Raw genomic sequence first — 15,599 nt, forward strand, 5'->3', positions numbered from 1 at the left:
TCTATTAAAAACACGGCTTTTATTAATAATCACGTGTCTAATTTATTGGCTAAACTTAAAAAGGGGAAAATGAAGTTGTGCGTTAAAGTACCAGAATACCCCCAACAAAAAGTTTGTTTTAATCGATAGTCCATGTTAATAAGCTATCGGAGCCGCTGAATGATTTATGTCACTAGTGTTATCGATGAGTTTTAATTTGTATTAACATTAATTTAGTGAAAAAATGTGGTCCGACACAATATTAATTGTTTTTATATCGGTTTGCACCGCCTTCCTGGGCGAAGGTAAGTAAAAGGTCAGTTAATTTAGTTAACCCTACATATTTGTTTGCTTAGGACTCACTTGGGTGATGGTTTACCGGACGGAGAAGTATCAAAAGCTGAAGACCGAGGTGGAAAAGCAGAGCAAAAAGCGTAAGTCGGTCAAAGGGTGCTATAAATGGTCACGAGCTAACCCGCATTCTGTTGCAGTGGAGCGCCGCAAGGAAATCCATGGGGACTCCCTGGACAAAGCTGTAAAGAAGAAGATCGAGCGCGATGAGGAAAAACTGAAAAACAACAACCGCGATCTCTCGCTGGTCAAGATGAAGACCATGTTCGCCACGGGATTCGCCTTCACCGCCCTGTTGAGTATGTTCAACAGCATCTTCGACGGCCGTGTGGTTGCCCAGCTGCCCTTCACACCCATCTCCTGGATCCAGGGGTTAAGTCACCGAAATTTGTCCGGTGACGACTATACGGACTGCTCCTTTATATTCCTCTACATCCTGTGCACCATGTCCATTCGTCAGAACATCCAAAAGCTTCTGGGCTTTGCACCATCGCGCGCCGCCAGCAAGCAGGGTGTAGGTCTGTTTGGTCCTGCTCCAGGCCAGTTCAAATAGTTCAAATTCATTAATTAAATTAGCTGCATTTAGTTTTAATGCACCATCAACAATTCTAGCTTAATACATTATTCAACTCGAACATGGGCTGGTCAACAATCAGCCGGTCGAAGCTTAGACGAGAGAGGTCGATGGTTCTGAACTGACCATCCATGATCAGCTCCGATATGGCTCGGCCCACGGCCAGAGATTGTTGTGCTCCGTGTCCGCTAAAACCGGTGGCTAGGTACAGATTGTTGTAGTACGGATGCGCTCCCAAAATGCCGTTCTCGTCGTATACGTTATGATCATAGCAGCCCGCCCAGCTATCCACCACTTGGGCTTCTCCAAGAACGGGAATTCTATTGGACAAATGGGGTCTGATGTGCTGGGCGAAATATTGCGGATCAATCGTCGCACTATGAATCTCTTCCGTCGAATCATGCACGCAAATATAGTGGCCGCCCAGGCCATCTCTGCGAACAAAGATGCCCGACGGATCTATTGTCATGGGCATGGTCATCCCGGGTGCATTTTGGGCTTGCGAATTGATGGCGTACATGTACCTCTTGCGTGCGTTGATGGGCAGCGGAACCTGAAGTATTCCTGGACCCACGCCTATCCTTGCTAACCGCGCGACTTGTTCGGAACTAGCACCGGCGCATATTACACACAGGGCGAACTTGCAGGTGCGTCGCGTGCCATCGGGCAGTTGGATAACCGCTTTTTCCAAACCCGTATAGGCACCCTCGTTGGAACCAAGATCTGTGACCACAGAAATGTCCATTTGGGATTTGTACTCGAAGTCGACCACCTGGCCACTGATAAAATGGGCGCCGTAGCCACTGGCTGAACGTCGGAAATTGCTCAGAAGGGCCAACGGATTAAACCAGCCCTCTTTTTCCAGACCAAGACAGCCCAAAGCGATGCCCGTGGTGTTTAGCCAGGGGAATCTGGCAGCCAGTCGATCTGCAGTGAGAAGTTCATTTCGGGCACCCAGTTCGTTTTGAAGCTGAGAGGAGCGCTTCAGGCTTTCCGCGTGCTCCTCGCCAGCGAGCATCAGATGGCCATGGGGCGTGAACTGGAGGGGCACTTCCTCGCCAAAATGCTTCCTTGCGCTTCGCAGGAAGTCGGCGGCAAATAGTGACATTTGGATGTTTTCGGGCAGGGAGAATTGCTGACAAAGACCGCCCACCGAAACACGAGTGGCTGACTGGGCATACTAGAAATATGTGGAAGACTAGTTAAATATTTGCGGTAGACTGGTGCACATCATTTTACTACCGTGTCATCCTTCTCGACCACCACAACATTAAGACCGTCGCGGGCCTTCTCCTTCAGCCAATAGGCGATGGAGCTGCCCACTCCACCGCCACCAATGATGAGCACATCGCAATGGGTCTGAAAGTCATCCGGCAGAGTGGATTCCTTGCTCTTGTCTTGCTCCCCTGAAAAGTGAAACTTGCTCTGTGTCGGAATGGGAGCTTTCTCGGTCTCCGGTTCCTTTGGTACAAAGAACTCCTTAACTTTGCGCATATCGTTGCCGAGCAAACGGAGTGTTCGTCGTATGGGGTGAAGATCTTCGTCGGATTTGTCGCCCCCGAAAGATCCACTTCCATTGCTCGTTGCTCCGGCCGAGAAATTACGGCGCTGAAGGAGACGCACCACTTGTCTGTACCGCAACATTTTGGTCTCTTTAATTTTAACTTAATTCATATTCCGTATATTTTTATTATGTGTTATTTTGTAATAGTGATAACGTGCGATGCTATCGGAGTATCGATATCGAAAAGGCTTAACGGAATTGTGGTAATGTTTTATTGCACTTTGAATAAAAATACACTTTTAGTAAGTGCGTAATTTAAGAAATTCCTAACCCAAATTGAAGCATAACATTCGAAATAAATTCCAATAACATATGAGACTAAAAGTTCGCTCAGTGTACCGTAAAACATATCGATAAATTGAAACGTAACGGCTTAACAGCACTGTTAACCAACTACAGTTACCAGCACTGCCTGTAGCCGAAAACGAATAAGAAGAAGAAGCGACATTACTAGGCATTTTTGATTGGGATTGGGAAAAACAAAAGAAAAGTCGGCTATATTTGTGACCCCAGTAAATTGAGAGTTCCATTACAAAATGACCAACGCAACGGACATCGCTGCTAACGACGTGGAGATGGAGGTGGATCCAACGGTGGAGACGCTGGCTGACGAGAAGAAGAACCAAGATGTGGCCGCCGTGCAGGAGATCCGCGAGCAGATTCGTCAGATTGAGAAGGGGGTAGCTTCGAAGGAGTCGCGGTGAGTAGTGCAAGCTTTTTAATCTTCTCCCTTATTCATTATGGCTCATTTCCGCCAACAGCTTCATCTTGCGCGTCCTTCGCAATTTGCCCAACACTCGTCGCAAGCTGAACGGCGTCGTCTTCCGGAATCTTGCCCAGAGTATTTACCCCGCTGGTGCAGATCGTGAGGCGGCCGTGGCTTTGATGCCCGCTGTGGAGAAAGACGCCACCGAGCTGCCCGATGTTCCCAAAAAACAAGTGGCCACCAAGGCTCCAATCGCCGAGGTCGATGCCTACTTCTACCTGCTCCTGCTGGTCAAGCTCATCGACGCCAGTGATTTAAAGCGCGCCGGAATTAGCGCCGACGCCCTAATGTCCAAAATCTCCATCCAAAACCGACGCACCCTTGATTTAATTGGTGCTAAATCCTACTTCTATTTTTCAAGAGTGGCGGAGCTAAAGAACTCACTGGAAGGCATCCGCTCCTTCCTGCACGCTCGACTGCGCACCGCTACGCTGCGTAATGATTTTGAAGGCCAGGCGGTGCTGATCAACTGTTTGCTCCGCAACTACTTGCACTATGCTTTGTACGACCAAGCAGACAAGCTGGTAAAGAAATCCGTCTACCCGGAATCGGCCAGCAACAATGAATGGGCGCGTTTCCTGTACTATCTCGGTCGCATCAAGGCCGCCAAGCTGGAGTACAGTGATGCCCATAAGCATTTGGTCCAGGCCCTGCGTAAGTCGCCGCAGCACGCTGCCATCGGCTTCCGTCAGACGGTTCAAAAGCTAATTATCGTTGTGGAGCTGCTTTTGGGCAACATCCCTGAGCGTGTGGTGTTCCGGCAAGCCGGTCTTCGCCAATCTCTTGGTGCCTACTTCCAGCTCACGCAGGCCGTGCGTCTGGGCAACTTGAAGCGCTTCGGCGACGTGGTATCCCAATACGGACCCAAGTTCCAACTGGACCACACATTCACCCTGATTATCCGGCTGCGCCACAATGTGATCAAGACGGCCATCCGCTCCATCGGACTATCGTACTCACGCATCTCGCCGCAAGACATTGCCAAGCGGCTAATGCTGGACTCCGCGGAGGATGCCGAGTTTATTGTATCGAAGGCTATACGGGACGGCGTGATTGAGGCTACGCTGGACCCAGCCCAGAACTTCATGCGCAGCAAGGAAAGTACGGACATCTACAGCACCCGGGAACCGCAGCTGGCCTTCCACGAGCGCATCTCGTTCTGCCTGAATCTGCACAACCAGAGCGTTAAGGCCATGCGCTATCCCCCAAAGTCCTACGGTAAGGATTTGGAGAGTGCCGAGGAGAGACGCGAGCGGGAGCAGCAGGACCTTGAGCTGGCCAAGGAGATGGCCGAGGATGATGAGGATGGTTTCTAAGCGGCTGATTCTACAAATTAATTTGTGCTTGCATTCATTTTTATAGAAATATAATCCGCAATTAAATAAGTTACAATAATTTCGGAACTTTTAATTAGGTATTTGATATCAAAAATAGTTCAGAACTGATCTTTCTTTTTATTCCAGCAAAAGGTTGTGTTAACGTGGTACACAATCAATAATTTCAAATCGGTTAGGTATAGAAAAACATTTTAAAAATATCACACTTCTGGCAGCCTTGGCGCGTTAATTTAAAACGAAGTCTGGCAACATAGATTCATTTCCTTCTTCAGATATCTTACTCTTGCCCACGCTATCTTATTAATGATCTCTTAAGTACATTTGTAGGACTTTTCTCAGCTTGAAAGATGTAATTGATTATTATTTATTATATGTATTCTATAGATGTAAATATATTTATACACGGCTTTCCACAAAAAGCACACTTTTTCTGGCAAAGGTTTTGGTCGGCAGTATTAACGGTCACACTGGCGCAAACAACACAAACAGCAGCCACGGTCACACGGAACCGAAGTGGAAAAAATTTTTAGACAAAAAGGTGCACACAATGCAAACTAATTAAAGGCCGTGCACATTAAATGCCCAAATCCGCGATCCTACGCACTGTATATTGCTGCCGGAAAGTGCAAACGCGCGTTTATCGGGGAATTTCGCGAAAATTGCTGGGTTTTTTGTGGCAGCGGCGAGTAGTCTCCTCCGAATAACAGCGGCCGAACAGCGAGCGTTTTGCAAAGCAGCGAGTGCCTGGCCAATGTGGTGCAGCCCCCCGCCACCCGCCGCCCGCGCACCCCCTACCCTGCTAACGCGCAAAATATACGCGACTAGTTGTAGTTGTGGGCAGCAGAGCAGCAGGAAAAGCAGCAGCAGCCGATCAGCTCGGCCTTTGTGAGCGGATTAGTGGCGAAGAAGCCAGCGAAAAGCCAATTAACAGTGCCCCGGGAAGCTGGGCCGGTGTCCAGTAGCGGATCCCATCCAGCCTTCGACAATTCCGGCTGTGATGCAGCAGCAGCTGCTGCCAGCTAACGAGATTCTGGACGCCTTTTGCACCCACCACACGTAACTAGAGCACTCACACCGACGCAAACACACACACACACTCACACACATTCGGAGACGGGCCAACTGGCGAACGGGCACACTAGTAGGTGGCCATTGATGCAGTGCAGCCGCTTGCAGGGATTCGGGATCGGTAGGTGAAAAGGACTGGGACAAGCGTGGAGATGATTTGCAAACAGGACGTTCTGCAGTGGTTTGAGAAACTTGAGAGCTACAATCGGATCGAAACGATGTACGCCTTGCTCACCGCCTGCCTGCCATTCGAGCTGCGATTTTTGGGCACGCTCCTCGAGGAGCAGGGCCGTTGCGACTCGGAGACGCTGCGCGGCATGGAGCTGCGGGCGAATAACCCGCATGAGCTGGCGGCCGACATGGTCAACTGCCAGAAGGGCGATCCCACCGACCGGAAGATCCGGCGCAAGATGGCCCTGTATCTGGCGCTGATCCGTGCCTGCAATCGGAACTGCGTCAGTGAGATCTATCGAACGCTGGAATGCTGGGGAGAGTGCGATTTCAGTTGTATTAATGATCAGGACACGCTGTTGGAGCTGCTGCTGGTCTACACGATGGCAGCCATCCACCCGGTGTTCTCCATGGAGGAGCAAAAGAAGATTTTTGGCATTCTGGCCAAGATTAAGGAGAACAAGTTGGTGGTAGAGCGATTCGCGCCTCAAATGCAAAGACAGACGCAGACGCCAGTGCTCCAACATCCTCACCCGCCGTCCCCCCATGACCTGGTCATTCAGCAACAGCCACACGTGATCCACCAAATTCCAGGACCGCAGCAGGCGCCCCCGCACCCGCAACATCCTCAAATGGTGCAGGTATTGCAGACGCCGCAGGGCAATATCCCCATGATCTTTCCCCAGCACTTTCAAAAGGTAAGTCTTCAAATAGAAACCCACGTAAAGTTGATTAACTTAATCTGTTCATCCACAGCTTCTGCCCAGCTCTGATGGAACGCACCAGATCAGTGTCGATGGCATGCCGCACCTGATGCAGCCTAACATCACCATTCCAGCGGACACTAGTGCCATCATCAGCCACCAGAACACGGGATGGACGATGCGCCACTACGTGCCACAACCGCCCCACCAACAGCCCGCTCTGCAGCAACAGCAGCCGCAGAGTCTGGACCATCAAGTGCCACCTGCCAGCTCACCGATGCTGAGTCAGCAATCCTCGCCGTCGAGTAGCCGCACCACGAGTCCTCAGCGGGACCGCTCCCTAATTAACGTTCCACTGCAGGCGCAGCAGCAACCCCACCAGCAGCAGCAGCAGCAGATGAGGGGCATGTCCCAGCGACTAGCGGATCAGAAGAACACGCGGCGTCCCTCGGCGGAGACTACCCCGCCGCCAACCACCATTGGCGGCGAGCAGCAGCACGATGTAATTATTGAACAACTATCATTTGTTTATTTATTTGAAGCAAACTCAAGATTGAAATCAAAAGCAAATGAACTAATATCAGCATTTGCATCCATTGTTTAAGTCGGCAATATTTAGTAGTTTCCAAATCATATCACAAAATACGACAATACTTATACGACAAATGACTTATCTTTACAGAGTATCAACGAAGGCGGAAGCAGTAATTCCAGCGGAACCAGTCTGCACAGACTCATTCGCAACGGTTTTCCGCGTCTAGGACATAATCATCGAGTCAAGGCGAATACATTCATACCACAGCACCAGCAACAACAGCAGCAGCAGCAACACTTTCAGAACCCCAACTATAACATGAACGTTATGATGCAGAGTATGAATATAAACGACGATGGCAGTGGATCGATGATGAACTCCATGAACTCCACCAAAAGTGCAGCTACCACGGGTAGTGAATCGGGCAGCTCGAATGGATCCTGTGGTGACCTGTCGCCATCTGAGACGCCAACACCCACGCAGCTCTCACTGCCACTACACAATTCGGTGGATGCGGGAATGGGCATGATCACAACAGTACTGCCCACCGGTCTGGGAAACTATCAGGCGAAGCCACACCACTTTAGCTACAAGCAGCAGCAGCAGCAAATGAATCTGCAGCAGCGGCTAAACGGACGCAATGGGATGGATAAGACCTATCAGCAGGTTTACACAACGGGCACGCCGAGCATCGTTAGCGATGCACAGACCATCAGCAGCGCCAGCCTGCAGCAGCAACAGCCCCAGACCCTTCTCATCAGCCAGTCTCCGGTGAGCACACCCACGACAACGGTGCTCCTGCAGCCGCAACAACCGCCGCCCACAACCTACAACACAAGCTATCCATATCACCAGCGAGGACCCCCGCCGCCACAGCAGACGATATTCCAAGCGCATAGTGCGCCGCCTCCGCAGACGGTGCGTGGTGGCTTCCGTTATCCGATGGGTCCGCCACACAACGGTGAGCTTATCTACCCGACCTTCCACACCAGCCTGGCCTTCCTGCCAATGACAGCGGGAGGCACTCCTACCGCGGTAACGCCTGCCCAGCTCCAGAACACAGCGGCCGTGGTCAGTACGAACGCGGTGAGCGTGCAGACGGTGCCTACGCCGCAGCAGCAAGTCCCCAGCACGACGCCGTACAGCGCCCTCACTGTCTGCCCCATCACGGGAGCGGGTGGTGGCGGAACCGCGCCAAAAGTGATCTCCTGCTACAACTGTGGATCGCAGACGCACAGTGGACGGGAATGCCAGGAGGCGTCGATGGAGGATGTGACGCGAAGCGCTAGCTACAAACTGGACTACTCCGAGACGAGCATGGACTCAAGCGCCACGGGCGATCACCACAAGGACGTGGGCGGTGTGCAGATCAACTCGACGGCGACTGCGGGGACGGTGACCAGTACGGGGAAATAATACGGAGGGACCGTATATTAACGTACATATATGGAAATATTATTACTGCTATATTAATGATTATGCATAATCCTTACCTACTTATACGAATTACCATTTATTATGATTGTGTAGTGCGGAAATCAAATTTCTCGCCTTTGCCACGTCTCTTAGTTCCGTAAGCCTCTCAATTCGCGTTAATTCAATTCGAGGATGGGCAGGCGGCTGCGGTTGCGGCTAAGTCTTGACAACCCTTATTCGTAAATAAGAATGATTTAGGTGCGCCCTGTCATGCCCTGCCCTGCCCTGCCACGCCCCTCCCACACACATAGTCGATAACGAATTTTAGTCATATGCCACTCTTAATATTTCTAACGTTAAGTTGAATGTACAACAGCAATAAGTAATAATCCTAATCCGCGTTCTGCGCTCCGCGTTCCGTAAACTCACTCAACGGGCAGATATGTTACAAATGCCACGATCGAATTAAGCTAAAGAACCATTACGTAAGCCATTACGAGACCACGACGGCGGTCGTTACCATACCGTACCGTAAAGTAACGTAACGAAACGGAACGAATCGAAACGAGGGGAGGAGATTGGAGTTGCCCAGGAGAACAGAACACACGTAGCATACGGAATAACTAGCAAATATATTAAAATTGATTATGTGTATAAACAAACGAGCGTAGCAGCACAGTGTGCATAGTTAACCGACTTCTGTTTCCAACCGAGCCCTCTGATCTACTAAACACCCTGTACTCTAGTTACTCCGCCATCTATTTATTTGCTGCTCCTTTGTTTAAACATGTATTTTTAGCAATGTTTTTTTGTACTTTATATAAATACCAACATACTTATATACACACACATATATATATTACATTATATATATATATATATATTATTTTAATGCAAACAATCGTATATGATACACTCTTATGTGGATAGGGCGTACGTTACTGCTAAGCACTCTGTCTAATGATTATTTTATGTACTCACAACTTGAACCCCGATGGGCAACTGTATATGAACTGGCCAAGTTAGAGAAATAACCGTTAAGGTCACGCCAAAACCGCCCACGGTTGACCACAAAATACAATTGCCTGCCCTTAGTTTCTTATGTATAGACGTTGTTAAAATTTTGTAAAGTCAGCAGACGAACTGCAAGATAATGAAAATAGAAGCAAATGATTTACATGAAATACACACTCTTCTGAGTTTGCTGCTAATGCGTAGGCATGACAAACAATTATTATATTTCATTGAAATAATAAAAACAAATTGTTTCTAAAATTCGAGTAACAAACACAAAGCTACAAGTCGAACTGTTTTACTCCTCTTCGACAGCACCTCTTCAACAGGTGGCCATTTAAGAGACTCGCTCGTGCTCTTTGATCGGATTGCTGAAACTCACCCTCTTTTGAATGGCCAAGTCTTCTCTAGGCCTGTACAGTGGGTGCTGTATAACACGAACGGAATATTTAATTATAAAAATTTAAACGATCCCACTTTCTGATTACAAATGAATGAATATATCCATTATTCAAGCGGGAATAAATTAAAAAAAAAATAAAATTGAGACTTTGATTATACAGTTTTCTTAGTTCCCTTCGATATCGCGTATATGTATTACTATACTTTTAAAACTTACGAGCTTTAATGCGGTTCACTGAAAGTGTACCACTGTACTTCCACGTCTTGAGTGCAACTCGGATTTGGGCAATACGACCAGCAACCGAAAGACCGAGGATCCCTCAAGCGTGTCCGTCTTTCTGTAACGGCCCAGAGTCATCAAAGCCGTAGTTATCGTGTTCGTCTTCAGTTGAGCGGTCGCATTTATCGGGTGAGGATCATAGAGTAAAATGTAGGAGTATTACCAAATCCACACAGTTGCCTATTGCCAAATCTCGGCAAGTCCCCTTGGAAGAACTAATAAGTGCAGGCAAATGGTGATATGAATTAGTAAGCTAGTGAAGTTAGAAGGTTTTACAAATAATAGTGCAGTGGATTACCCCACGAAAACAAATGAAATCCGCTGCGATCGCCACTCGATGGGTGTTCGTTGATGCATAGCGAAGTTGGAGTCTTTGCCAAGAGCTCGAAGTGAAATAAAAGAAACCCCCGAGAGGGCCGAAAACAATGCTCAAAGCCACGAGGAAGCCAGCGGATCCGTACAAATCGAAGCTGAAAGTTAGTGCCAGCCACAGTGGACCGCATCCACTGCCCGCGGAGGTGACGGCGGCGGAGGAGGAGCAGGCGGCCACTTTTGGCCAGACATCCCCCCAGAAGCTCAGCCTGAAGGGCAGCCAACTGGGCGGCAGCATCTTGATTGGCAACTACAATGTGAGTTGACTCCACTCCGGCTGTCGGTAACCGACATCCGGCTTCCGGTACTCCATATCCGGCTGGCATGCCTGTACATCTTCCCCAATCGCCGTTTTCTCTTTTCGTCCGCAGTACTTGACCCAGCTGGAGGTATGCGAAAACGAAATGGAGGTCTTGGATCTCAGTTCGCTCGCTCAACTGGAGACGCTGAAGTGCAGCCGGAACAAGCTGATGGAACTGATCATAAATGCCACCAATTTGCAGACACTTGTCGCCGACCATAATTGTAAGGGGTTCTCTTAGAATGTATTCCTTAAATTAATTTCGTCCACGTCTTTATAATATGCTGCTTAACGTTACATTTTAAACTTATATAATTCCCAAGAAGTAGCTTTTATTCGGACGGACGGACGGAAATTGATTAGAACTTTATAGGGTTGGATCGACGAAATCTGCTATATGAGTAATGGGTAGAATTTATAACAGGCTTCTATTACTTTTCCCATCTGAATTCTAGACCTGCACAACATATCCACAACGAACACGCATCCAGTTCCGCTGAAGCTGCAGCGCATTGACGTCTCTCACAATAACTTCAGTGAGCTGCCCAACTGGGTCGGAGCATGTGCCTCCCTGACCGTCTTGGATGCTTCACACAATCGGCTTAGCAACGTGGCAGGACTGTTACGCAACTACAGGATAACTGAGCTGGTGTCCTTAGACCTGGCATACAACGATCTGAAGCAGCTGGACCAATTTCCGGAGGGCTTTTCCAGTATCCGGAGTCTTCAGTTGCAAAGCAATGAGCTACCGAGTCTTCCGGACAACTTTTTTGCCGTGACCCACGCTCGCCTGGAAACGCTGAATGTCTCCTGCAACAAACTGTCCACCCTGCCACGCTACGAGCAGAATAACCATGCTGCACTGGTGAATCTGTCGCTGGCGGGGAATCACCTGAATGATAGCATCTTTGAGCCCTTGCACAATGCCGCCAAGTTGAGAGTACTCCATCTGGCCTACAATCGCATCGGGGTCCTGCCCGCCGCCTGTGTTCGCAACTGGCCGGAACTGGAGATCCTAGTTTTGTCTGGTAACATGCTGCAACAACTGCCCGAGGAGGTGGCCACTCTAGGTCAGCTCAGGGTGCTACGCTGCTGCAACAATCTGCTCCTCTGCACCCCGCAACTGGCAAAGTTAGCCATGCTGAAGGTCCTTGATCTCTCGCATAATCATCTGGATCGCGTCAATCTGCTGGCATTGGTTCCATCAAGGAATCTGAAGTACCTGGATCTATCGGGGAACTTGCAGTTGCAGGTAAGATATGAGCACCTAAACCCATAAACTTATGGTTTTAAATGGGAACTAATATCAATATCCTTCAGGTGGACGAGCAGCAGTTCAAGGTTTGTCAGACCCAGAGCCAGCGCCATTGGAGCCTAATTGATGTGTCCGGAAACAATAGAGCTGCTTTGCCGACAACCAAGATCCGACAGGTGAGTGCCCAACGGAATCAGAATAAGTCCACTGGGCCTTGGACCATGGGATTTGCGGAAACCCCGGGCTCTGGTGATTGCCGGAAGCTTTCAGTTTACCAACTAAGGGCTGCAAACTACGGGGGATCAGATGAGGCTCTGTACGGGATGTTCGAGGCATTGGAGGGTCGCGGTCGGGCCGCCCAGGAGATGGCTCATATGGTGCCTGATCTGATGAAGCAGGAGCAGATGGTCAAGGACTCGGCGGTCAGGGATTACATGAAGTTTACCCTGCTGGCGGCGCAGCAGCAATGTGGCAGTGTGCGGAGTGCCGCATTGTTCCATCTTACCAGGACACGCGCTCCTTCCAAAGTAAGACCGCTGAAGAGCAAACGATACGTCCTACGCATGGCAAGCACTGGAGGCCTGGACGCTTATCTGATACGACGCACCTCCCAGTTGCGTCTTACCAAAGCGGAAGGCATTCAAAAGGATCAGAGTCATTCCATGCCAGATCCACATGTGTTAGAGGCAAGTTTTTACCACACCAAATATTTAGTCCAATCAAATTGAAAGCGGTTCCTTGTTGCAGCTCATTCTCAGCAACGACGACGAGTACTTGGTGGTGGGCAATGCTCAGCTCTGGTCAGTGATGGATATTGATCGTGCAGCCCGAGAGATCCGAAAGGAGGAGAACTCCCTGCTTGCGGCCAAGCGACTGGTGGACATTGCTCAAAGCTTTGCTGCGGCGGAGAGTCTCAGTGTAATTGTGGTTCGCTTTCGCCACCTAGGTACGGATGTGGACCACCTGATACGAGAGCTGAAACAAAGCGTACGCAAGAAGCCCCAGCCGATTTCCTTACCTTTGTCCAGTGGATCAGTTTGCAAGCGTACGTGCTGCGACCGGAGCAACGCCTGTCGCCACCGAGCCATTGAACAGGAGCCGCTGGCAGGACGATCCTCGCCAAGTGGGCAAAGTGATCGGGACCTGCTGGCCAAGGATAAGGACGATGAGTTCGTACTGGCCCATGCCCGTGTCCTGCAGGAGGAGCAACAGCTTGAGATGCTGGACGAAACAGAGTCGGTATCAGAATCAGTGCTTTCAGAGGAGCAGTTCAAGTGCTGGGAGTACATGCTGGAGCAGAACACCCAGCTGCTGTTCGATAAGGAGCTAAACACCATCTCTAAGTCTTTCACTAAACAACGTACCGTACCCAATGCCATCATGGCAGCTACAGTTCTTCCAGAACGGAATGACTTTACCTCGAATTTAATGCGGACTGTCACCAACAAGTTCATCTCGACCAGCACTCCTCAATTACCCCAACCCATAACGACTTCTGTGCCTCTGGGTTCATATCATCAGGTGAAGCAATCGCCCCCAGGACACTTTGGCAGTGCCCTCTCCTTCCAGCAGGCCCATAGCTACGGCTATAATATATTTGATGCCAAGCCACGGCCCAAGTTTCACGGAGGCACAGTCAAGCGGTCCACAGGTCCAAATTCAGCCTATTTTGGATCCCTTCAGCGACTGATGCCCTACAATTTCGAGTACGACTTTGCCGTTACCCAGGAGCGGGAGAGAAACATCCTGGACGAAGAGGAGCACGACGATGATGACTTCAACGAGCACGAGAGTAGAATGCGAAAGTACTGGGGAGTGGCCACGACGGAACTTTAGCTTAGGGTTGTCTTTCATCGGGGTATTTACAATAAGTTTAAGTGTAAGAAAATATTCGTTAGATAATTGCATTATTAGTTTGTCTTAAGACTCTCTAAACTATGAAAATAAAAAAATATATTCGTTACTAAAATCACCGTATTACAAACCGTCGTACCAAAACCCGTTATTACCGTGCAATGTATCGGTATGTATTAAGCGATTGCTAATCTATCGATTTCCCTCACGTGGTAGCCACCGATATGCATTAGCGGCTTTGTACCACGTTTGGCAATTGTTTATTTTTGTTTACCTTTAAATATTTTATAACCATGCACCTGCCGCAGCAGAGACCGCACCACGACATCGCTGCGCTGTTCGCGGAAGCACAATCGGATTTCGTGCGGGTCAGCGCTCCAAGTAAATTCCTAAAATACGATTAGCCAGTATTCTATTGCTAAATCTGCACAATTATTTCTCAGTGGTGCGCTATAGTAAGCTGGAATTTCGGCGTCTAGTACGTCTGAATGGAGTACAACTAGCGTTTACACCCATGATGATCTCGGACTCCATTAACAATAGCGAAAAGGCCCGCCAGAACGAGTTCTCCACGGGTGCAGATGATCAGCCGCTGATCGCTCAGTTTGCGGCCAAGGATCCTACGGAATTCGTCACATCCGCCCAGCTCATCTACCCATATGTCGATGGCATCGATCTAAACTGCGGATGTCCACAAAGCTGGGCAATGGCGAAGGGCTACGGTTGCGGAATGCTGCGCCAGCCGGAGCTAGTGCATCAAGTGGTTCAGGAAGTGAGGCGCACACTGCCTGGGGATTTCAGTGTCTCGGTGAAGATGCGTCTGCTGGGAGGTGAGGAGTCCTTGCAGCGCACTATCGATTTAGCCCGCCAGTTGGAGCACGCGGGCGTCACCTTTCTAACACTTCACGGTCGGACGCCAGCCCAAAAACACTCGAAGGACACGCTAGACATCCCATCCATGTCCCAGGTGCGCCAGTCCCTTCAGATCCCCCTGATAGTCAACGGTAATGTGGAGAGCTACAGGGATGCTTGCGATATGCATGAACAGACGGGTGCAGCTGGTGTAATGGCTGCTCGAGGCTTGCTTGCTAATCCGGCTCTCTTCAATAGAAGCTATCCAGAGGGCAAAACAACGCCATTGTCCTGTGTACAACAGTGGTTGGATATAGCCTCTGCTGCCAGGGATAACCTGCTGTTTCAGTGCTTTCACCACCACCTCACCTTCATGTATAGCGCTCACATGAAACGAGATCTTCGAGTGCAATTCAACAGTTTGGGTTCCAAAGAACAGGTCGTCGACTTCCTGAAGAAGCACTACAATCTGGAATACAGTGAGGACGACACACCATCGGCTGACTACACGGATTGCACGTACACCCACTTCACACCGCCCAAGCACGCCCGGCACATTGCCGCCGAGTCGGATGAGCAGGCCTGGAGTTCGAAAAGCGACGGAAAGTTCTTTACGGAATTCAGAGCACATCAGTTGACCGGAACTGGCGGAGAAGATTTGGAACTGGGAGGACTCTTTGGTGACGAGGAGTAAATTGTTTTATAAATATATCACTAGTTTGGTGGGGCATAGATTTTGTACATAACAAATAGATTGATATCTAATATATTTAAACACTTTATAGTGAAAAAACAATCGGCGGC

The 15,599-nt window shown here is 49.4% G+C and overlaps 6 protein-coding genes across 6 annotated transcripts; 5 read left to right on the top strand and 1 right to left on the bottom strand.

The window, feature by feature from the left end:
• Positions 1-131: 131 nt before the first annotated feature.
• LOC6732761 (calcium load-activated calcium channel) lies at positions 132-936 on the top strand. Its single transcript, XM_002079838.4, has 3 exons — positions 132-284; positions 336-413; positions 471-936. Exons 1-3 carry the CDS (start codon positions 224-226, stop codon positions 881-883), a joined length of 552 nt encoding a protein of 183 aa, XP_002079874.1. The 5' UTR covers positions 132-223; the 3' UTR covers positions 884-936.
• LOC6732762 (FAD-dependent oxidoreductase domain-containing protein 1) lies at positions 898-2,719 on the bottom strand. Its single transcript, XM_002079839.4, has 2 exons — positions 2,147-2,719; positions 898-2,084 (listed from the first exon to the last, which is right to left on the bottom strand). Exons 1-2 carry the CDS (start codon positions 2,546-2,548, stop codon positions 939-941), a joined length of 1,548 nt encoding a protein of 515 aa, XP_002079875.1. The 5' UTR covers positions 2,549-2,719; the 3' UTR covers positions 898-938.
• A 131-nt stretch (positions 2,720-2,850) lies between these two features.
• LOC6732763 (probable 26S proteasome non-ATPase regulatory subunit 3) lies at positions 2,851-4,629 on the top strand. The gene is made up of 2 exons (XM_002079840.4): positions 2,851-3,168; positions 3,230-4,629. The coding sequence occupies exons 1-2, from the start codon at positions 3,005-3,007 to the stop codon at positions 4,548-4,550; spliced, it is 1,485 nt and encodes a 494-aa protein (XP_002079876.1). The 5' UTR covers positions 2,851-3,004; the 3' UTR covers positions 4,551-4,629.
• Positions 4,630-4,995: 366 nt separating this feature from the next.
• Positions 4,996-9,766, top strand: LOC6732764 (ataxin-2 homolog). The gene is made up of 3 exons (XM_016180369.3): positions 4,996-6,508; positions 6,567-7,016; positions 7,197-9,766. Exons 1-3 carry the CDS (start codon positions 5,792-5,794, stop codon positions 8,463-8,465), a joined length of 2,436 nt encoding a protein of 811 aa, XP_016025484.1. The 5' UTR covers positions 4,996-5,791; the 3' UTR covers positions 8,466-9,766.
• A 136-nt stretch (positions 9,767-9,902) lies between these two features.
• Positions 9,903-14,056, top strand: LOC6732765 (protein phosphatase PHLPP-like protein). Its single transcript, XM_002079842.4, has 5 exons — positions 9,903-10,790; positions 10,905-11,058; positions 11,290-12,086; positions 12,155-12,775; positions 12,837-14,056. Exons 1-5 carry the CDS (start codon positions 10,587-10,589, stop codon positions 13,923-13,925), a joined length of 2,865 nt encoding a protein of 954 aa, XP_002079878.2. The 5' UTR covers positions 9,903-10,586; the 3' UTR covers positions 13,926-14,056.
• Positions 14,057-14,131: 75 nt separating this feature from the next.
• LOC6732766 (tRNA-dihydrouridine(20a/20b) synthase [NAD(P)+]-like) lies at positions 14,132-15,591 on the top strand. The gene is made up of 2 exons (XM_002079843.4): positions 14,132-14,324; positions 14,387-15,591. The coding sequence occupies exons 1-2, from the start codon at positions 14,237-14,239 to the stop codon at positions 15,487-15,489; spliced, it is 1,191 nt and encodes a 396-aa protein (XP_002079879.1). The 5' UTR covers positions 14,132-14,236; the 3' UTR covers positions 15,490-15,591.
• Positions 15,592-15,599: the final 8 nt, after the last annotated feature.

This window comes from Drosophila simulans, chromosome 2L, assembly GCF_016746395.2.
Source record: "Drosophila simulans strain w501 chromosome 2L, Prin_Dsim_3.1, whole genome shotgun sequence".
Taxonomy (NCBI): domain Eukaryota; kingdom Metazoa; phylum Arthropoda; class Insecta; order Diptera; family Drosophilidae; genus Drosophila; species Drosophila simulans.